The sequence below is a fragment of the Benincasa hispida genome, chromosome 12, assembly GCF_009727055.1.
Source record: "Benincasa hispida cultivar B227 chromosome 12, ASM972705v1, whole genome shotgun sequence".
Classification (NCBI taxonomy): Eukaryota; Viridiplantae; Streptophyta; class Magnoliopsida; order Cucurbitales; family Cucurbitaceae; genus Benincasa; species Benincasa hispida.
This window is the reverse complement of record NC_052360.1, coordinates 20,903,681-20,920,072: the sequence shown is the minus strand read 5'-3', so window position 1 is coordinate 20,920,072 and position 16,392 is coordinate 20,903,681. Positions and strand designations below refer to the sequence as shown.

At 42.2% G+C, this 16,392-nt stretch overlaps 1 protein-coding gene and 1 long non-coding RNA gene across 6 annotated transcripts in view; one reads left to right on the top strand and one right to left on the bottom strand.

Annotated features, from left to right (window-relative positions):
- The window catches only part of LOC120093029 (ATP-dependent DNA helicase SRS2-like protein At4g25120), a 58,371-nt gene extending 42,190 nt beyond the window's left edge, over positions 1-16,181 (bottom strand). For 3 of the 5 annotated variants that reach the window (XR_005486250.1, XM_039051330.1, XM_039051331.1), the window contains exons 1-8: positions 15,834-16,180; positions 15,074-15,674; positions 14,785-14,826; positions 14,464-14,627; positions 13,450-13,645; positions 12,559-12,615; positions 12,371-12,476; positions 12,155-12,288 (exon numbers count right to left, since the gene is read on the bottom strand). Coding sequence is in view for 4 of the 5 variants with exons in the window: in XM_039051330.1 (XP_038907258.1) it covers positions 12,155-12,288; positions 12,371-12,476; positions 12,559-12,615; positions 13,450-13,645; positions 14,464-14,627; positions 14,785-14,826; positions 15,074-15,674; positions 15,834-16,006 (1,473 nt within the window). In the remaining variant the exon portion in view is untranslated. Of the gene's footprint in view, positions 1-12,154; positions 12,289-12,370; positions 12,477-12,558; positions 12,616-13,449; positions 13,646-14,463; positions 14,628-14,784; positions 14,827-15,073; positions 15,675-15,833 lie in introns of all 5 variants that reach the window. The other 2 variants (XM_039051332.1, XM_039051329.1) reach the window with 2 other exon arrangements.
- Positions 7,095-8,816, top strand: LOC120093030. The gene is made up of 3 exons (XR_005486251.1): positions 7,095-7,601; positions 8,579-8,668; positions 8,754-8,816. It is a non-coding gene; the product is annotated as an uncharacterized LOC120093030 (long non-coding RNA).
- Positions 16,182-16,392: the final 211 nt, after the last annotated feature.

Sequence of the window (16,392 nt, the reverse complement as noted above, 5' to 3'; positions counted from 1 at the left end):
AATGGGGTGGTTGAGCAGAAAAATCGCCATCTCATTGAAGTTGCTCGATCTCTGATGATTCTGGCATCTCTTCCATCATATTTATGGGACGATGTTGTTCTCACTGTAACCCATCTCATTAATAGGATGTCGTCACGCGTTTTCAAGTTTCAAACACCCCTTGAGTGTTTTAAAGAATCCCGCTTGTCCACGCGTCTTATTCCCGATGTTCCTCTTCGTGTGTTTGGGTGTACAGCCTTCGTACATACTCACGATCACCAGAATAAGTTTGCCCCATGAGCTCAAAAGTGTGTTTGTCGGGTATCTTCTTCATCAGCGGGGTTATAAATATTTCTGTCGAAAAAGCAGCTTGTAACCCTAGGGGCATTTTAGTAATTATGTGTACCCTAGGGCTTCCCACTAGTCTATTTATTTGGCCTATTCTCTTGTACTTTGTGTATCAAAATTAATAATAAAAATCAGTGTCTATCGTGGTTTTTCTTCTTGGACTAGGGTTTCCACGTAACTGTGTTGTTATTCTCTTCTCTACTCTTTTATTTTTGACATGGTATCAGAGCAAGGGGACGAAACCCTAGCCATTATGGAAGAGAATCATCCACAGTCGCCTCCAACTGGTGGATCTTCGAGTTTTGATATGAAAACTGTTATTCGAGCCGCAGTAAAGGAGTGTTTTCAAGCTACCTTACCGGAATTAATTTCTGCCGTCCAGTTGCAATCAACAGAAAGTCGCCTTCAATGGGAGCCGCACATGGACAGATCTGAAGAATACACAAACAGAGCCGATCTGCCTCATCTCGCGCCACCGTCGACTGATCCCTCATGTACGGCTCCGATCAGGTACGGCCGCAACAACCCGCTATCAGACCCATCGCGGAGGCGGACCAGATCTGGCTCCGATCAGGACATCCGCATCCGCAGCAACCCTTCGGCAGACAAAGTTTCTTCCGATCGCGTCTTCGACCTGCAGCTTCCGATCGAGCCTAGGCTTCAGCTTCGACCTGCAAAAACTCAACTGCCCGGCGTACCCCGGGTTTTCGCGTCAGATCCGGCGAACCCATTCGTCCAACAAAGAAAAAAGACCTCTCCGATTCTGCCCTAGGCGCATTCAACCAACAACAGACACAACAACTGCCTCCAGCCGTCGATTTCCTTCCAGCCGTTAGTGGCTGCCCCGTTTCCAACCGGTTGTGGCTCGACCCAATACCCAGATGAAAGCCGGTAATATTCTTTCCCTATTTTACCTACTACAAATATCCTGCCTGTGTTTCCCTCAGTTGACAGTACAACAAGCCTGAGTACGATTGGAATCAGTACCATCGCCCAGTCAGGCAATATACAGTCTTTTGGTCTTATTAGTGTGAACGGTAAAAAACCTTGGATTGTTGACTCAGGGGTGACGGATCATCTTACTAGTACAGTTTCTCTCATATTATCCAAGTGCTGGTAATGAACGAATTAGGATTGCAGATGGGTCGTTTGTACCTGTTGCAGGAAAAGGGGATTTATCTCCGTTTGAGGGTTTGGTTTTACGGGACGTTTATTTCCTATTTCATATAATTTGTTATCCATCAATAAGATTATAAGAGATTTGATTGTCAGACAGTTTTTTTCACCCGACTCTGGTTATTTCAGGATCTAAGCTCGGGACAACGATTGGCACTGCCCGGTGTCACGATCATGCTTGTCCAGGGTCTGTTGCCATGGCGCATGCCCGATCCAACCCCCTTCTAGCATACTTTCATAACCTTGTATTGTACTAGCTTAGTTAGCTTGCTTTCTTTACATTTTCATTGTAAGTGACCACTCGCCCTTTGCATAGCAAGGGCGCCAGTTGGTTTTTTGTTCAAAATGCACTATATGAGGATAAGACTAACCATCACTTCCTCATACCCGGAGTAGTACTCTATAAAGCTGTTGTTGCTTATTGCTTTCTAGTCTACTACAATCTTTCTTTCTTTATTCACACTTACAAAAACTTCTTACGAAAACCTTTTCTCCAACCCGTTTTCTAAAACCGTTTTCCCTAAAACGGGGGTGGAGGTTGCGAGAGGCACTCGGTGTTGCCATCGACAGTCCGTATTCGAGTGCTGACTCTTGTTCGTGAGCGGGAACAAGTGCCGCACAATCGCTAAGAGAAGCTTCCGAAAGAGCGATTGTGACAGTTGGTATCAGAGCCAGCTGCAGAAATTGAGAATCCAGGATGGGGGCATTGAAATTCTTATCTGCGCTCCAGAGAAGAATGGGAAAGGCGACGGAGCCACTAGAGAAAGGACTCATGTATGTGACGCTTGGGTCAACCAAAGATCGGTCAAGAACACTATGGTTGACTCGGGGCACCCATAACTTCATGGCTGAAACGGAGCTCGCCGCTGAACTGACTTGGGAGAAGAGATGCAGGGAAGATGAAAGCTGTGAATTCCGCAGCCCTACGATTACGGGATAGCGAAGAGAACTCCGGTGAAGTTAGGAGACTGGAAGGGCTCGTTGACTTCGTGATTGTCAAGATGGATGATTTCGACGTGGTATGGGGATTGGAGTTCCTACTTGAACATAAAGTCATACCAATTGCCCTCGCCAAATGTCTAGTCATACCGGATCTACACCCACCGTAGTCCAAGCCAATATCAAGCAGCCAAATGGGGTGAGAATGATCTCAGCCCTCCAATGGAAAGAGAGGCGGCCCACGGACGAACCCACGTTCATGGCATCGCCGATAGAATCGTCAATTCCACTGAAGAGGAGATCCCCCAAGACATTCTATTTGTCTTGGAAAGAGTATCGGATGTCATGCCGAAAAGCTTGCCCAAGTCCTTACCCCACGAAGGGGGATTAACCATGAGATTGAGTGTTACCAGGGGCAAGCCGCCTGCCAAAATGCATATCAGATGGCCCCGCCTGAATTGGCGAACTCCGGAACAGTTAGACGAATTGTTAGATGCAGGATTTATCAGACCGGCGAAGACCCTTACGGAGCCCAGTACTGTTCCAGAAGAAGAAGGATGGGAGTCTTCGGTTGTGCATCGACTATCGGGCCTTGAATAAGCTCACAGTCTGCAACAAATATCCCCTTCCTATCATTACTGACTTATTTGATCGGCTTCACGGCGCTAAGTATTTCTCGAAGCTGGACCTACGGTCTGGATTATTATCAGGTCCGAATTGCTGAAGGAGACGAACCTAAGACGACCTGTGTCACGAGATATGGAGCCTTCGAATTCCTCGTGATGCCCTTGGCCTCACCAATGCTCAGCAACCTTCTGTACCTTAATGAACCAAGTGTTCACGAATACCTCGACAAATTCGTCGTAGTGTATCTTGATGACATTGTGGTTATATGTGCCTCGCTGGAGGACCATCGACATCATCTCCAACTAGTCTTTCAAAAACTGAGGAAAAATAAGTTGTATGTAAAGAGAGAGAAGTGCTCCTTTGCCCAAGAGCGCATAAATTTCCTCGGCCACGTGATTGAGTGTGGTCGATTGGTATGGAAGAGGCAAGGTGGCAGCGATTAGAGACTGGAGGGTACCATCATCCGTGACCGAACTACGACCTTCCTCAGACTACCAACTACTATAGGCGGTTCGTAGAAGGATTCTCGAGAAGAACAGGGCCATTAACCGAACTGTTGAAGAAAGATAGCCAATGGAGCTGGAATAATGAATGTCAAGCCGCCTTTGAAGGCTTGAAGAAAGTGATGATTGAGGGGTCGGTCTCGGAATTGCCGACGTGACCAAGCCATTTGAAGTAGAGACTGATGCTTCTGACTTCGCGTTGGGCGGTGTCCTCCTCCAAGACGGACACCCCATCGCGTATGAGAGTAGGAAACTAAATGATGCCGAACGGAGGTATGTCGCTCCTCAGAAAGAGATGTTAGCAGTAGTTCACTGCTTGAGGGCCTGGAGACAGTATCTCTTGGGGCGCAAGTTCGTGGTGCTACAGACCGACACAACTCCATTTGTCACTTCCAACCAACCGATTGTCGTCGAAAGCGCACGGTGGCAAGAGTGTCTAGCGGAGTTCGACTTCCAATTCGAACATAGACCGGGAAAAGTAACCGAGGCGCCGATGCTCTTAGCCGAAAGGCGAACATGCGGCCCTGTGCATGTTCGCCGCCTACAAGCAAGTACGTTGAGTGCAACAGTACGAGAAACTGTTCAAAACTCACTTGACAAACGACATAGCGGCGCAGGCCATCCTACAGTCGGCCAAAGAGGGGAAGACACGCCAGTTTTGGGTGGAAGACGATCTACTATACACCAAGGGCAATCCGCCTCTACATCCCAGATCCGGGGAGTTACAAAGGTCGCTGATGAAGGAGTGTCACGACACCACCGTGGGCAGGACAAAATGAGAGACTTAAGCCCTTCTGAAACAAGGCTACTATTGGCCAAGCCTTCGAGACGATGTCATGCAATTTACCAAGACTTGCTTGTCTGCCAACAAGATAAGGTCGAAAGGCGAAACTTAGCGGGTCTGCTGGAACCCCTACCTGTGCCTCTAGACCATGGAGGAAGCGTGTCTCTGACTTTATCACCATTTGCCCAAGGTGGGAGAGTTCGAATCGCTCCTTGTTATCATCGACCGTTCTCAAAATATGCCACTTCATCCTAACGCCGAAAATGTGCACAGCTGTGATGACTGCCCAACTGTTCTTCAACCATCGTGAAATTATGGGGCGTCCCCGCGAGCATGTTAGCGATCGGGACGGAAGATTCACTGGGACATTCTGGACAGAATTGTTCAAAATATTGGGGTCAACACTGAATATCTCCTTTAGCTTATCATCCCCAAATTGACGCCAGACGGACGCTTCAACAGTATGCTCGAGGAATATCTGCGTCACTTTATCGACGCTAGGCAGAAGAACTGGGTCCAGTTGTTAGATGTGGGTCTAGTTAGCTTCAATATACCAGAAGTTACAGAAACGCCTCGAAGTGGTGTCGGTAGACAGACACTCATGCCACACTTGGTGGACCACTCTTATGCAAGCAAAAGTCCTCAGGCACATAACTTCACTAAAGAGTGGAGCAAAACCTCTGAGATAGCTCGCACCTACCTAGAAAGAGCATCAAGAAGGATGAAGAAGTGGGTTGATAAAGAAGCAGAGGGCCCTCGAGTTTCAAGCCGGGGACAAGGTCCTGATCAAAGCTACGACCGGAACAATTTCGTTTCCGAGGCCAGAGAGACCAACGGCTAGTAAGGAAATATGAAGGTCCAGTGGAGGTAATTGAGAAGGTCGGAGAACCTCATATAAGGTTCAGTTACCCTCATGGATGAAGATTCATCCTGTCATCCATGTGAGTATCCTGAAGCCCTATCATCCCGATCCCAAGGATGAACAATGAACATGCTAAGGCGCCCACGGTCACGATGAAGAGTTCTGTTGAGAAAGAAAGTTGCACAAATCCTGGATAAACGTACGTGCCGTATTGGAAGACCCAGACGAGAACTGACAGAGTTCTTAGTGCAATGGAAGGATCTCCCCGACGAAGAGATCAGTGGGAACGGGCCGAAGATTTGAAGAATGCAGCTCCACCATCGCAGATTTTGAACAAGGTCAGTTGACAGGGACGTCAACCAATTAAGTGGGGAGAATGTCACGGTCATGCTTGTCTAGGGCCTGTTGCCCATGGCCGCATGCCCGATCCAACCCCCTTCTAGCATACTTTCATATCTGTATTGTATTGCTTAGTTAGCAGTTAGCTTCTTCTTACATTTTCATTGTAAGTGACCACTCGCCCTTTTGCATATGCAGGGCGCCCAGTTGGCTTTTTGTTCAGAATGCACTATATGGGGATAAGACTAACCATCACTTCCTCATACCCGGAGTAGTACTCTATAAAACTGTTGTTGTTGCTTATTGCTTTCTAGTCTACTACAATCTTTCTTTCTTTATTCACACTCACAAAAACTTCTTACCGAAAACCTTCTCTCAAAACCCGTTTTCTAAAACCGTTTTCTCCTAAAACGAGGGGAGGTTGCGAGAGGCACTCGGTGTGCCATCGGCAGTTCGTATTCGAGTTGGCTGACTTGTTGTGAGCGGGAACAAGTGCCCGCACAAACGTTAAGAGAGCTTCCAAAAGAGCGATTGTGACACCCGGCACGATGGGGTTTTACTTCCTAACTGATGATGTTTCCTCTAGGAATGATTATAGGACTAGCCTTGTCTCCTTAAAATTTTTCTACCTCTAAGTGATTTTCTGTTATGGCATTACCGCTTAGGGCATCCGAATTTCAGTACATGAAACACTTATTTCCGCATTTATTTCGCAATTATTAATGTGTCTTCTTAAAGTGTGAAATGTGTATTCATACAAACAGAGTCGTGTTCTCCTTTCACTCCCAGCCTCTATAAACCATCCACAATCCCAAAATCTCATCTTAGTCCACAGTGATGTTTGGGTCCCTCACCAACCATAACCTCCACAGGAAACACTGGTTTGTCACTTTATAGACGACCACACTCGGCTTACTTGGGTCTTTCTTCTCACTGATAAGTCCGAGGTGTTAATCTGTATTCCAGGCAATTTTATGCCACTGTGAAAACGCAGTTTAATGCAGGATTGGTATTTTGAGAAGTGACAGTGGTGGGAATTCTTTACGCTTCCTTCCAGGAGTTTCTTACTTCCAAAAGGATTATCCACCAGAGTTCGTGTGCCTACACTCCAACCCAAAATGGGATAGCAGAGAGGAAAAATCGTCATTTGGTGGAAGTTGCTAGGTCCTTAATGCTATCCGCATCACTCCCGTCTCATATGGGGTGAGTGTGTATTTACTGCTACTCACTTAATCACCGAATGCCTTCCCGGGTCCTCAATTTTCAAAACCCCTTAGACTGTTTAAAAAGAGTCATACCCTACGACTCGTTTAGTCTCCGATGTACCACTTCGAGTTTTTGGCTGTGTTGCCTTTGTTCACTCCCATGGTCCAAACCGCACGAAATTTACCCCCCCATGCTCAAAAGTGCATCTTTGTTGGGTATCCACTCTATCAGCGGGTATAAATGTTACCACCCATCCTCTCGCAAATATTTTGTTTCCATGGATATCACCTTCCTTGAGGATCAGCCCTTCTTTCCTGTTAGCCATCTTCAGGGGGAGACCTCTAGTGAAAGAGACTAAATGGTCCACATATACAATTCCCTTGGAGTCTGCCCCTATTCCCGAACATGTTGGTCCTATCTTTCCTACCAATCAAGTCCCATGGATAACATACTATAGGAAAAATCTCAGGAAGGAAACAGCGTCACCTGTTGCATCTCCGGCTCCAGTCCATGAGTCAAACCCGATATCAGGTACATGTATTCCTGAAATTAATGAGATTGATACTTGTACTAACGAGTGCAGAGAGGAAAAGGGAGGAAAAGGTGCTAATAGCATCACTATAGCAGATGGGAAGACGACAGTGAACGACGATTCAGACACAGCTCTAGAAAACGTGAGTGATACTAAAGATAATGGTGAAAAAGGTGTGATTTCTGAAGATGAGAAACAGGAAGAGGAGACTAGTGATCACAATGGAAATTCTGACAGTTTGAAGGAATATGATGCTTCTCTTGATCTTCCAATAGCCCTGAGGAAAGGTATTCGGTCATGTACAAGGTACCCCATGCATAGTTACATGACATATAGTAACCTGTCATCAGAATTTAGGGCCTTTACCACTAGTTTAGATGCAGGGGTAATACCGAGTAACATACAGGAAGCAATGGGAACTGAAGTTTGGAAAGCTGCTGTTATAGAGGAGATGAGAGCTCTGGAGAAAAATGGAACGTGGGACCAGGTGATCCTACCTAAACGGCACAAGACGGTTGGGTGCAAATGTGTTTTCACTATAAAGTACAAGTCAGATGGGACGGTTGATCGGTACAAAGCCAGGTTAGTTGCCAAAGGGTTTACTCAAACCTTTGGGGTAGATTACTCCGAGACATTCTCTCCCGTAGCTAAACTCAATACTATCCGAGTATTGCTATCAGTTTCAATTAACAAAGATTGGCCCTTGCATCAACTGGATATAAAGAATGCCTTTCTCAATGGAGAACTTAAGGAGGAAGTCTATATGAATCCTCCTCCCGGATTTGAAGATCAGTTCAAACAGCGAGTCTGCCGGCTGAAAAAGTCGCTATATGGGTTGAAACAGTCTCCGAGAGCCTGGTTTGACAGATTTGCCACCTTTGTCAAAGGACAATGGTATACCCAAGGGCACTCAGATCATACACTTTTTACAAAGAAGTTAACTTCAAAGAAGGTAGCAGTTCTCATTGTGTACGTTGACGATATTGTGCTCTCCGGTGATGATGATGTTGAAATTGTGAAACTCAAAGCAAAGATGGCCAAAGAGTTTGAAATTAAAGATCTTGGGAAGTTAAGATACTTTCTCGGAATGGAAGTAGCCCGGTCTAGGGACGAAATCTCAAAAACGGGAATGACTAGGTGCAAACCTGCTGACACCCCAGTTGAATATAATTCAAAGCTCAGCAATACTAGTAACAGTGTTCCGGTCAATAAAGAAAGATATCAGCGGTTAGTTGGGAAATTAATATACTTATCTCATACGAGACCTGATATTTCATATGCAGTGAGTGTCGTCAGTCAGTTTATGCAAGCTCCTTGTGAAGAACACATGATAGCAGTTGAACGCATCCTTCGATATCTGAAAGGTACACCAGGTAAGGGATTAATGTTCAAGAAGTCTGATAAACGCGGCATTGAAGCCTATACTGATTCTGATTGGGCAGGGTCTGTTGTTGATAGAAAATCAACATCAGGGTATTGCACATTTGTTTGGGGTAATCTTGTGACCTGGAGGAGCAAGAAGCAAGGACTGTCTCTTATACACATCTAGATGTGTATAAGAGACAGGAGTAAGAAACAGGGAGTTGTGGCCAGGAGTAGTGCAGAAGCTGAGTATCGGGTCATGAGTTTAGGGATATGTGAAGATATCTGGTTGATGAAAGTGTTGTCAGATCTTCATCAAGACAATGAGCTCCCAATGAAACTGTTTTGTGACAATAAGGCAGCAATAAGTATTGCAAATAATCCTGTTCAGCATGACAGAACAAAACACGTTGAGATCGACTGGCACTTCATCAGGGAAAGACTTGACAACGGAAGTATATGCATTCCTTATGTTCCCTCAAATCAGCAAATTGCAGATGTGCTCACAAAAGGATTACTGAGACAAAACTTTGATTACTGTGTTAGCAAGTTGAGTCTTATTGATATTTACGCCCCAACTTGAGGGGAAGTGTCGAAAAAGCAGCTTGTAACCCTAGGGGCATTTTAGTAATTATGTGAACCCTAGGGCTTCCCACTAGTCTATTTATTTGGCCTATTCTCTTGTACTTTGTGTGTCAAAATTAATAATAAAAATCAGTGTCTATCGTGGTTTTTCTCCCTGGACTAGGGTTTCCACATAACTGTGTTGTTATTCTCTTCCCTACTCTTTTATTTTTGACAGTTTCCATCCATCTTCAAGGAAGTACTTCATCACTATGGATGTTACGTTCCTTGAAGATAAACCCTTTTTTCCCATTAGTCATCTTCAGGGGGAGACCTCTAGTGAAGAGACTAACAGTTCCACATACTCCGTACCTATTGATTTCAACCCTAAACCTAGTCCAGATACAAATACAAATGTTCCTGTTCTACCTAGTCCCGAATCTAGTCCAGATATCCCAGTGTCTGTTCTCCTTACTAGACAGGTGGCCTAGATAACATACTATAGGAAGAATCTCATAAAAGAAACCTCTGCTATCCCATCAGAAGCTCTCCAAGAATCGGAACCAGCACCAGCTCAAGTTCAAGATCCTGTTGTTTCAGAGAATGTACTTGAAGGAAAGTCTGGGTGTATAGAAGATGGTGAGACAAGTTCAGAAAAAGGTTGAAACTACAAATGGCAATGAGGTGCTGGAAGGTCCTCAGGAGGATGAGGACTTGCCACAGGAGTCCGAGCAGAGTCAGTACCCTGTTACTGGAAAGAGGCCGGAGAAAACTGGAAATTATGATACCACTCTTGATATGCCAATCGCTCTACAGAAAGAAACCAGGTCATGTACCAAGTACCCTATGCATAGCTTTCTGACCTATAATAATTTGTCTCCTGGTTTTAAAGCCTTTACTACCCAACTGGATGCTCTAGCAATACCTACCAGTGTGCACACAGCCATGGAAGTTCTCGAGTGGAAAGCGGCAATAATGGAAGAAATGAGAGCCCTCGAAGCAAATAAAACTTGGGGTCTGGTGGCCCTCCCTAAAGGTCACAAAACAGTTGGATGCAAATGGGTGTTCACAGTGAAATATAAATCTGACGAAATGCTCGAAAGATACAAGGCCAAGTTAGTAGCTAAAGGGTTCACTCAGACATATGGGATTGACATTCAGAAACTTTTTCCCCAGTGGCTAAGCTCAACACGATCCGAGTTCTTATGTCTATTGCCGTGAATAAGGACTGGCCTCTACATTAACTGGATGTAAAAAAATGTCTTCCTGAATGGTGAGTTAGAAGAAGAGGTGTACATGAATCCTCCTCCGGGTTTCGAAGCTAAATTTGGGAACCATATTTGCAAACTCAGAAAGTCTTTATATGGGTTAAAACAATCTCCAAGTGCGTGGTTTGATAGATTCACGATGTTTGTTAAATCCCAAGGATTTGTTCAAGGGCATTCTGATCATACCTTGTTCACCAAAAGATCATTATCAGGGAAGATTTTGTTTTGGTGGTTTACGTCGACGATATCATTTTGTCAGGGGATGATACGGGAGAGATTGTTAAGCTGAAACAGAGGATGGTAGGCGAATTTGAGATTAAAGATTCTAGCAGTTTGAGATATTTTCTTGGGATGGAAGTGGCAAGATCGAATGCAGGAATATTCGTGTCTCAACGGAAATATACACTAGACTTGTTAAAGGAAACAGGAATGACTGGATGTAAACCCGTTGACACTCCTATTGAAGTCAATGGCAAACTAAAAGATACTATGGAGGGAGTTCTTGTAAATAAAGAGAGGTATCAACGCCTTGTGGGAAAATTGATTTACCTATCTCATACCAGACCTGATATATCATATGTTATGAGTGTAGTAAGTCAGTTCATGCAAAGTCCGTATGAGGAACACATGGAAGCAGTTACTCGAATTCTGAGATATTTGAAATCCACCCCAGGAAAGGGCTTCGTTTTCAGAAAATATGACAGTTGGAGCATCGAAGCGTATACTAACTCAAATTGGACAAGATCAGTGACCAATAGAAAGTCAACCACGGGATATTGTACCTTTGTTTGAGGAAATTTGGTTACCTGGAGGAGTAAGAAAGAGGGTGTGGTTGCCAGGAGTAGTGTTGAGGCGGAGTATAGAGCTATGAGCCTGGGAGTGTGTGAAGAAATATGGTTACAGAAAGTTTTGTCTGGTCTTCACCAGGACAGTCCGGGTCCCACCATGAAACCGTAATGTGATAATAAGACTGCCATCGGCATTGCCAACAATCCAGTGCAACACGATAGAACCAAACATGTTGAGATTGACAGATATTTTAATAAAGAGAAGTTAGACCACAACATTATTTGTATTCTGTATGTTCCTTTAGGCCAACAGGTCGCAAATGTTCTTACCAAAGGGTTACCGAGACAGACTTTCGAAGTCTGTGTTAGCAAGTTGGGTCTCGCTGATATCTACGTCGCAACTTGAGAGGGAGTGTTGAAATATGATGCTTTAGCCCTAAGGGCATTTATGTCTTTTTACTTTATGCCTACTAAATTAGGATTTTCCCTCATTCTATTTATATCTGAGGTTGGGATTTCTTGTATGTATGACATTAAAATAATAAAAACTTCTCTATCGTGGTTTTTTCTCCCTGTGTTAGGGTTTTCCACGTAAACCTTGTCTTTTATCTTCTCCTTTCTCTTTACTTTTCAATACTTCGCATTATAACGAACACTCGATTTTTTTTCCATCTACTCACTAGAAAGATGGATGAACTTCAAAAGAATTGCTATGAACAGGAATGGAGAAAATAAGATGATGGTGTTTTATGAACAGAAGATAACTCGTCAAACAAAAACTCCATCAACAAATCTGTCGACGCAAATATTATTTCGATAATATAAAGAGTAAGTCCAAGAAAATGCAAATTGTGTAGGGATGAACTAATAGTCTGACCTGATCATCATCACCAACTATAGTTATCTGCTGATGGGATGCAAGAATCCGAAGAAGGTTGTACTGCATGGAACTTGTATCTTGAAACTCATCAACAATAATGGCTTTCCATGAATCCTGACACTCCTTGTATACTTTAAACAAACAAAAAATAAATGGGTCAAACCATACCTAACACTTAAATTAATATTTAAAACTGATAAGCTAGTATTGAACCTTCAGGAAAATCAGTAAGCAGCTTCAAGGAACAGCTTATTAAGTCATGGTAGTCCAGAGCATTACAAGATTTCAAGATATCATTGTAGTTGTCAAGAACTGTAGCCTGATTCATACATTACTTCAATTAAAAATGGGAAACAAAGCTGTTGGCAGAAGCCTTGTTAATCAGAAAAGTGAAAGCTTACTCCTGCCTCATCACCCTTTGTAAGTAGTTCTGCAGAAGTTGTTCCACAAGCTTTAGCCTGGAATCCAGTGAAATCAAATTAGGAACAAAAAGAACCATTTAGGAGAGCCTTCCCCACCATTTTTGTCAAATAGACAAGTGTATTACAGAGATACTAAATATATACAATTGATACATGAAGATTATAACTCATCACAAAGGGGTTACAAAGAAAAACCTCTCCACCTAACTGAAATGAGATAAAAAGGAACTTTTTCTTTTTTTCTTTTTGATAAAAAGATAATGGGTGTTAGAACCTCAAAAGGACCATAAGTTAAAACAGATCTCATAGCTCAAGAATCATATTCTCTATCATTATGAGTTGACAAAAACAATGTGGGATTATTTCTTTCAGACGCTTAGATTCTTGCATGCTCAGGATAAGTTTGTTAGTGAAATGTTTGGGGAGTTCCACCTCCATCTACCTTTTAGGAAGAAGAGACACTTTTTAGGAGTGTGTGTTGTTTTTTGGGTTCTGGGGGGGATGGAATAATAGGATGTTTAGAGTATTAGAGAGGGACTCTTTTGAGGTTTGGTCACTTATTAGATATCATGTTTCTGTTTGTGCTTTGGTTTTGAAGACTTTTTTAACTATTTTATAGGATCTATTTTGTATAGTTGGTGTCCCTTTTTTAAGAGGGATTCCTCTCTCTCTTTTGTGAGCTTGATTTTTTGTATGTTCTTGTTTCTTTCATTTTTATCTCAATGAAAGTCATCGTTTCTATCCCCCACATAAATTTTTTTAAAAAAAAAAAAAAAAAAACAACAACAACAACAGAAAGCGTTTAAACAACATTAAGGAAGAAAAGAACACAAAGACCCTAAGCTAAAGTTGAAAAAGTACATTACTTACCTTAGGGACAAATGTTTGCCATTTCTTTGACTTATCCTTAAACTGCATCGGGGTAACATCCTTAAAAGCATCACCAAGGATGTTGGAGTCCAATTTTTGTTTATTTTTTTCATTTTCCAATAGACGCACAGCCTCAATGATTGCCCTCCTTTGCTGCCCATGTCCATATATCGAAAAATCCGAAGTGCGATCTAACCTGTGTAATATAGATAACAATTTAATCCCAAGATTAATTACTAGGATTGAAGGTTAATAAAAAGGAAGTAGTTGCACTTTGGTAGGAAATGCTTTAACATAGAATTCAGTAAGACTAATGACTATATAATAAACGAGAACAAGATTACATATCGTACAACATAACATATATTCATTTTAAAACATTGTGAGATTAGAATCAGATCTGATCCTACATGCATGAGTTTAGAAATTTACTTTTGACTTATGACCGAGCAGAAATATATTCACTCTAGGCATGATTTCGCTTAGTTGGAGGCCCTTCTTGTAAAGGGAGTCCCTCCTTTTTGTGGGCTTGATTTTTTGTATGACCGTGTATTCTTTCATTTTTTTTCTCAATGAAAGCCGCTATTTTCGTCAAAAGATAATAATAAAGAATTCTATGTTAATCAAAGATTATTCTCGCCTCGGTTTACTCTCCTTCCTTGTTTCCCAAGTAAGATACCTGACTACTTATTAATATCCTCTTTCTCAATTTGATAAGAACTTACTGATATTTTTTAGTTAAAAATAAGGAAGCTTAAAACTGTAAAGAAGTCTCTCGTACACTTCCATTTGTTGCACTTACTAAATGGTATACAGTGAAATTTTCCTTCTCCATAGTCCATACATATCATTTTCTTGTTAGCTTATGTGGCAATTCACATATATAAACAGTTGAATTGAACTAGCAATTGGCTCCATGCATGGTAAGACTACAAAACGAATAATGATAAACCCAGATACAGAACCCATATGCCATATGTAGGCAAGGTAAAAGAAAGAAAAGTTTGAGCATACTTTTCAGCATGTAGACGACAAAGTTGCAATGAAAATGAATGAAATGTGCTAATCACAAGTTCTTTTGCCATTTTCTTCCCGGCCACTGCACCAACACGATCTCTCATTTCAGAAGCAGCTGCAGTCGTGAAAGTCATTGCCAAAATATTCGATGGGCTTACACCCTATACAACCAAAAAGAAGTAACTACACCGAGAATTCTAATAAGGAGTAGGAATGAAATAAGAGGAGTCATTATAAATATCAGAGTAAAATAATTTATGAATAAACAGAAACCAAACAAAGTTACAGAAGGCACGTTATGCCAGGAGGTGGAAATACCTCATTAAGCAACATCAGAACTCGACCAACCATTGTGGAAGTCTGCATAAAACAGAAATTTCAGCTCTTGGGGGCAAAATAGGCTCTAACTCAGACCGACCTTAAGAAAGTTTTAGAATTGGAGACACACTCATGTATTGCTTAAGCGATTTCTTGAAAGAAAATACAGCTTAGATAAGATTACCATTTAGCACAAACTAAACAAATATTCTAAAGCAAAAATATTTATTAAAGCCCAAAAAATACTGGTTGATTCTCAATTTACAAACAAGGAAACAAGAAGTGAGACCTTTCCACTTCCCGGACCAGCGAGAATCATTAAGGGGACTGAGATATCACCACAAGCTGCTTCTCGTTGTCTGTCATTAAGAGAAAACAGATACTTTGAATACTCTTCTGGCATGGTCCCGATCTTCTTCATTGCAGGGTCAGAATTGATCAACTCTGCTCTTGATTCCGAGGCATCCAAAGAACATGATAAGTCTTTGGCTTCTATACTCCCGCTACCAATTACAGATTGCAAATCTACACTAAGATCACCACTATAACTACCATGATCCTGAATTGTCGCATGGAAGCTGGAATCTGAAGCTTGCCTTACTGATCTCGCAGATGAGTTCTGCTCGCACAGAGCATCAATTTCCTCCAAAGCGGACTCATCAAAATCATCATCTAGAATACTTGGAGCTGAGAAAGAATCTCTTGTACCAGAACATGATGGAGTTTTTACAGGAGTCTCGAGACATTCTAACCCCAACCAATTTGAACTAGTGTCAATTGCAATTGCAAATGACTTCGACAACGGAGTGTTTACCGAAATCTCTGCCAATGGAACCCTCTTTGCACCATTATCACGAACTGTAAGTTCATTTGAATTAAAATCCGCGACTCTGGAATTAAAAAATGGAGATAAAACAAATGGAAAAACTCAGAATCTTGAACTTATATTTATTTGATTCCCTAAAAGTGGAAAATACACAAATCAGCATGCTGTGAGACTTCTGTCTAGTCAAAACCGAAACAAACACAATAACTCTGAGGATACAAACCTGTGAGGAAGTGGTTTAGCTGAATGGTTGTTGTAAGAACACGGAGAAATGGGCTGATGGGAGTGAAAAAGGCGAGGGCGTTTACGAGCAAGTAGAGCTTTTGCAGCTCTGAAATTGTGGGAGATTCGAGCTCTTTCTTCGTCGGTGATGGCAGGATTTTTATCGTCGAGCATTGCTTCTGCAAGAACAATACTGAAACTATAACCTACCAACCGAAGAATCACAGAGTCGAGACATAGGACTCCAAATTGCGCATGATTGTCCAGAGGTCTCTTCACTTCATTTCCCCCAAAAATTGAAAAGGTTCAAACAAGGAAAAACAACATTAGTCTTAAAGGAAATTGTGCCTATAGTAGGAAATTTAGTAAAGCTAAAATATGGACATTGATTTTGCCCTTTTTTTTCCTTTTCTTGTTGTACAATTGTCCGGAGATTTGATAAAATAAGTATAATTCAACTAACATAATACTTATACTATCAATTAGTTCTTCCATCCTATATGTTATAAAAAAAGGGAGAAAAAAAGAGTATGGAGATTTGAACTTGGGTTTTTTTTTTT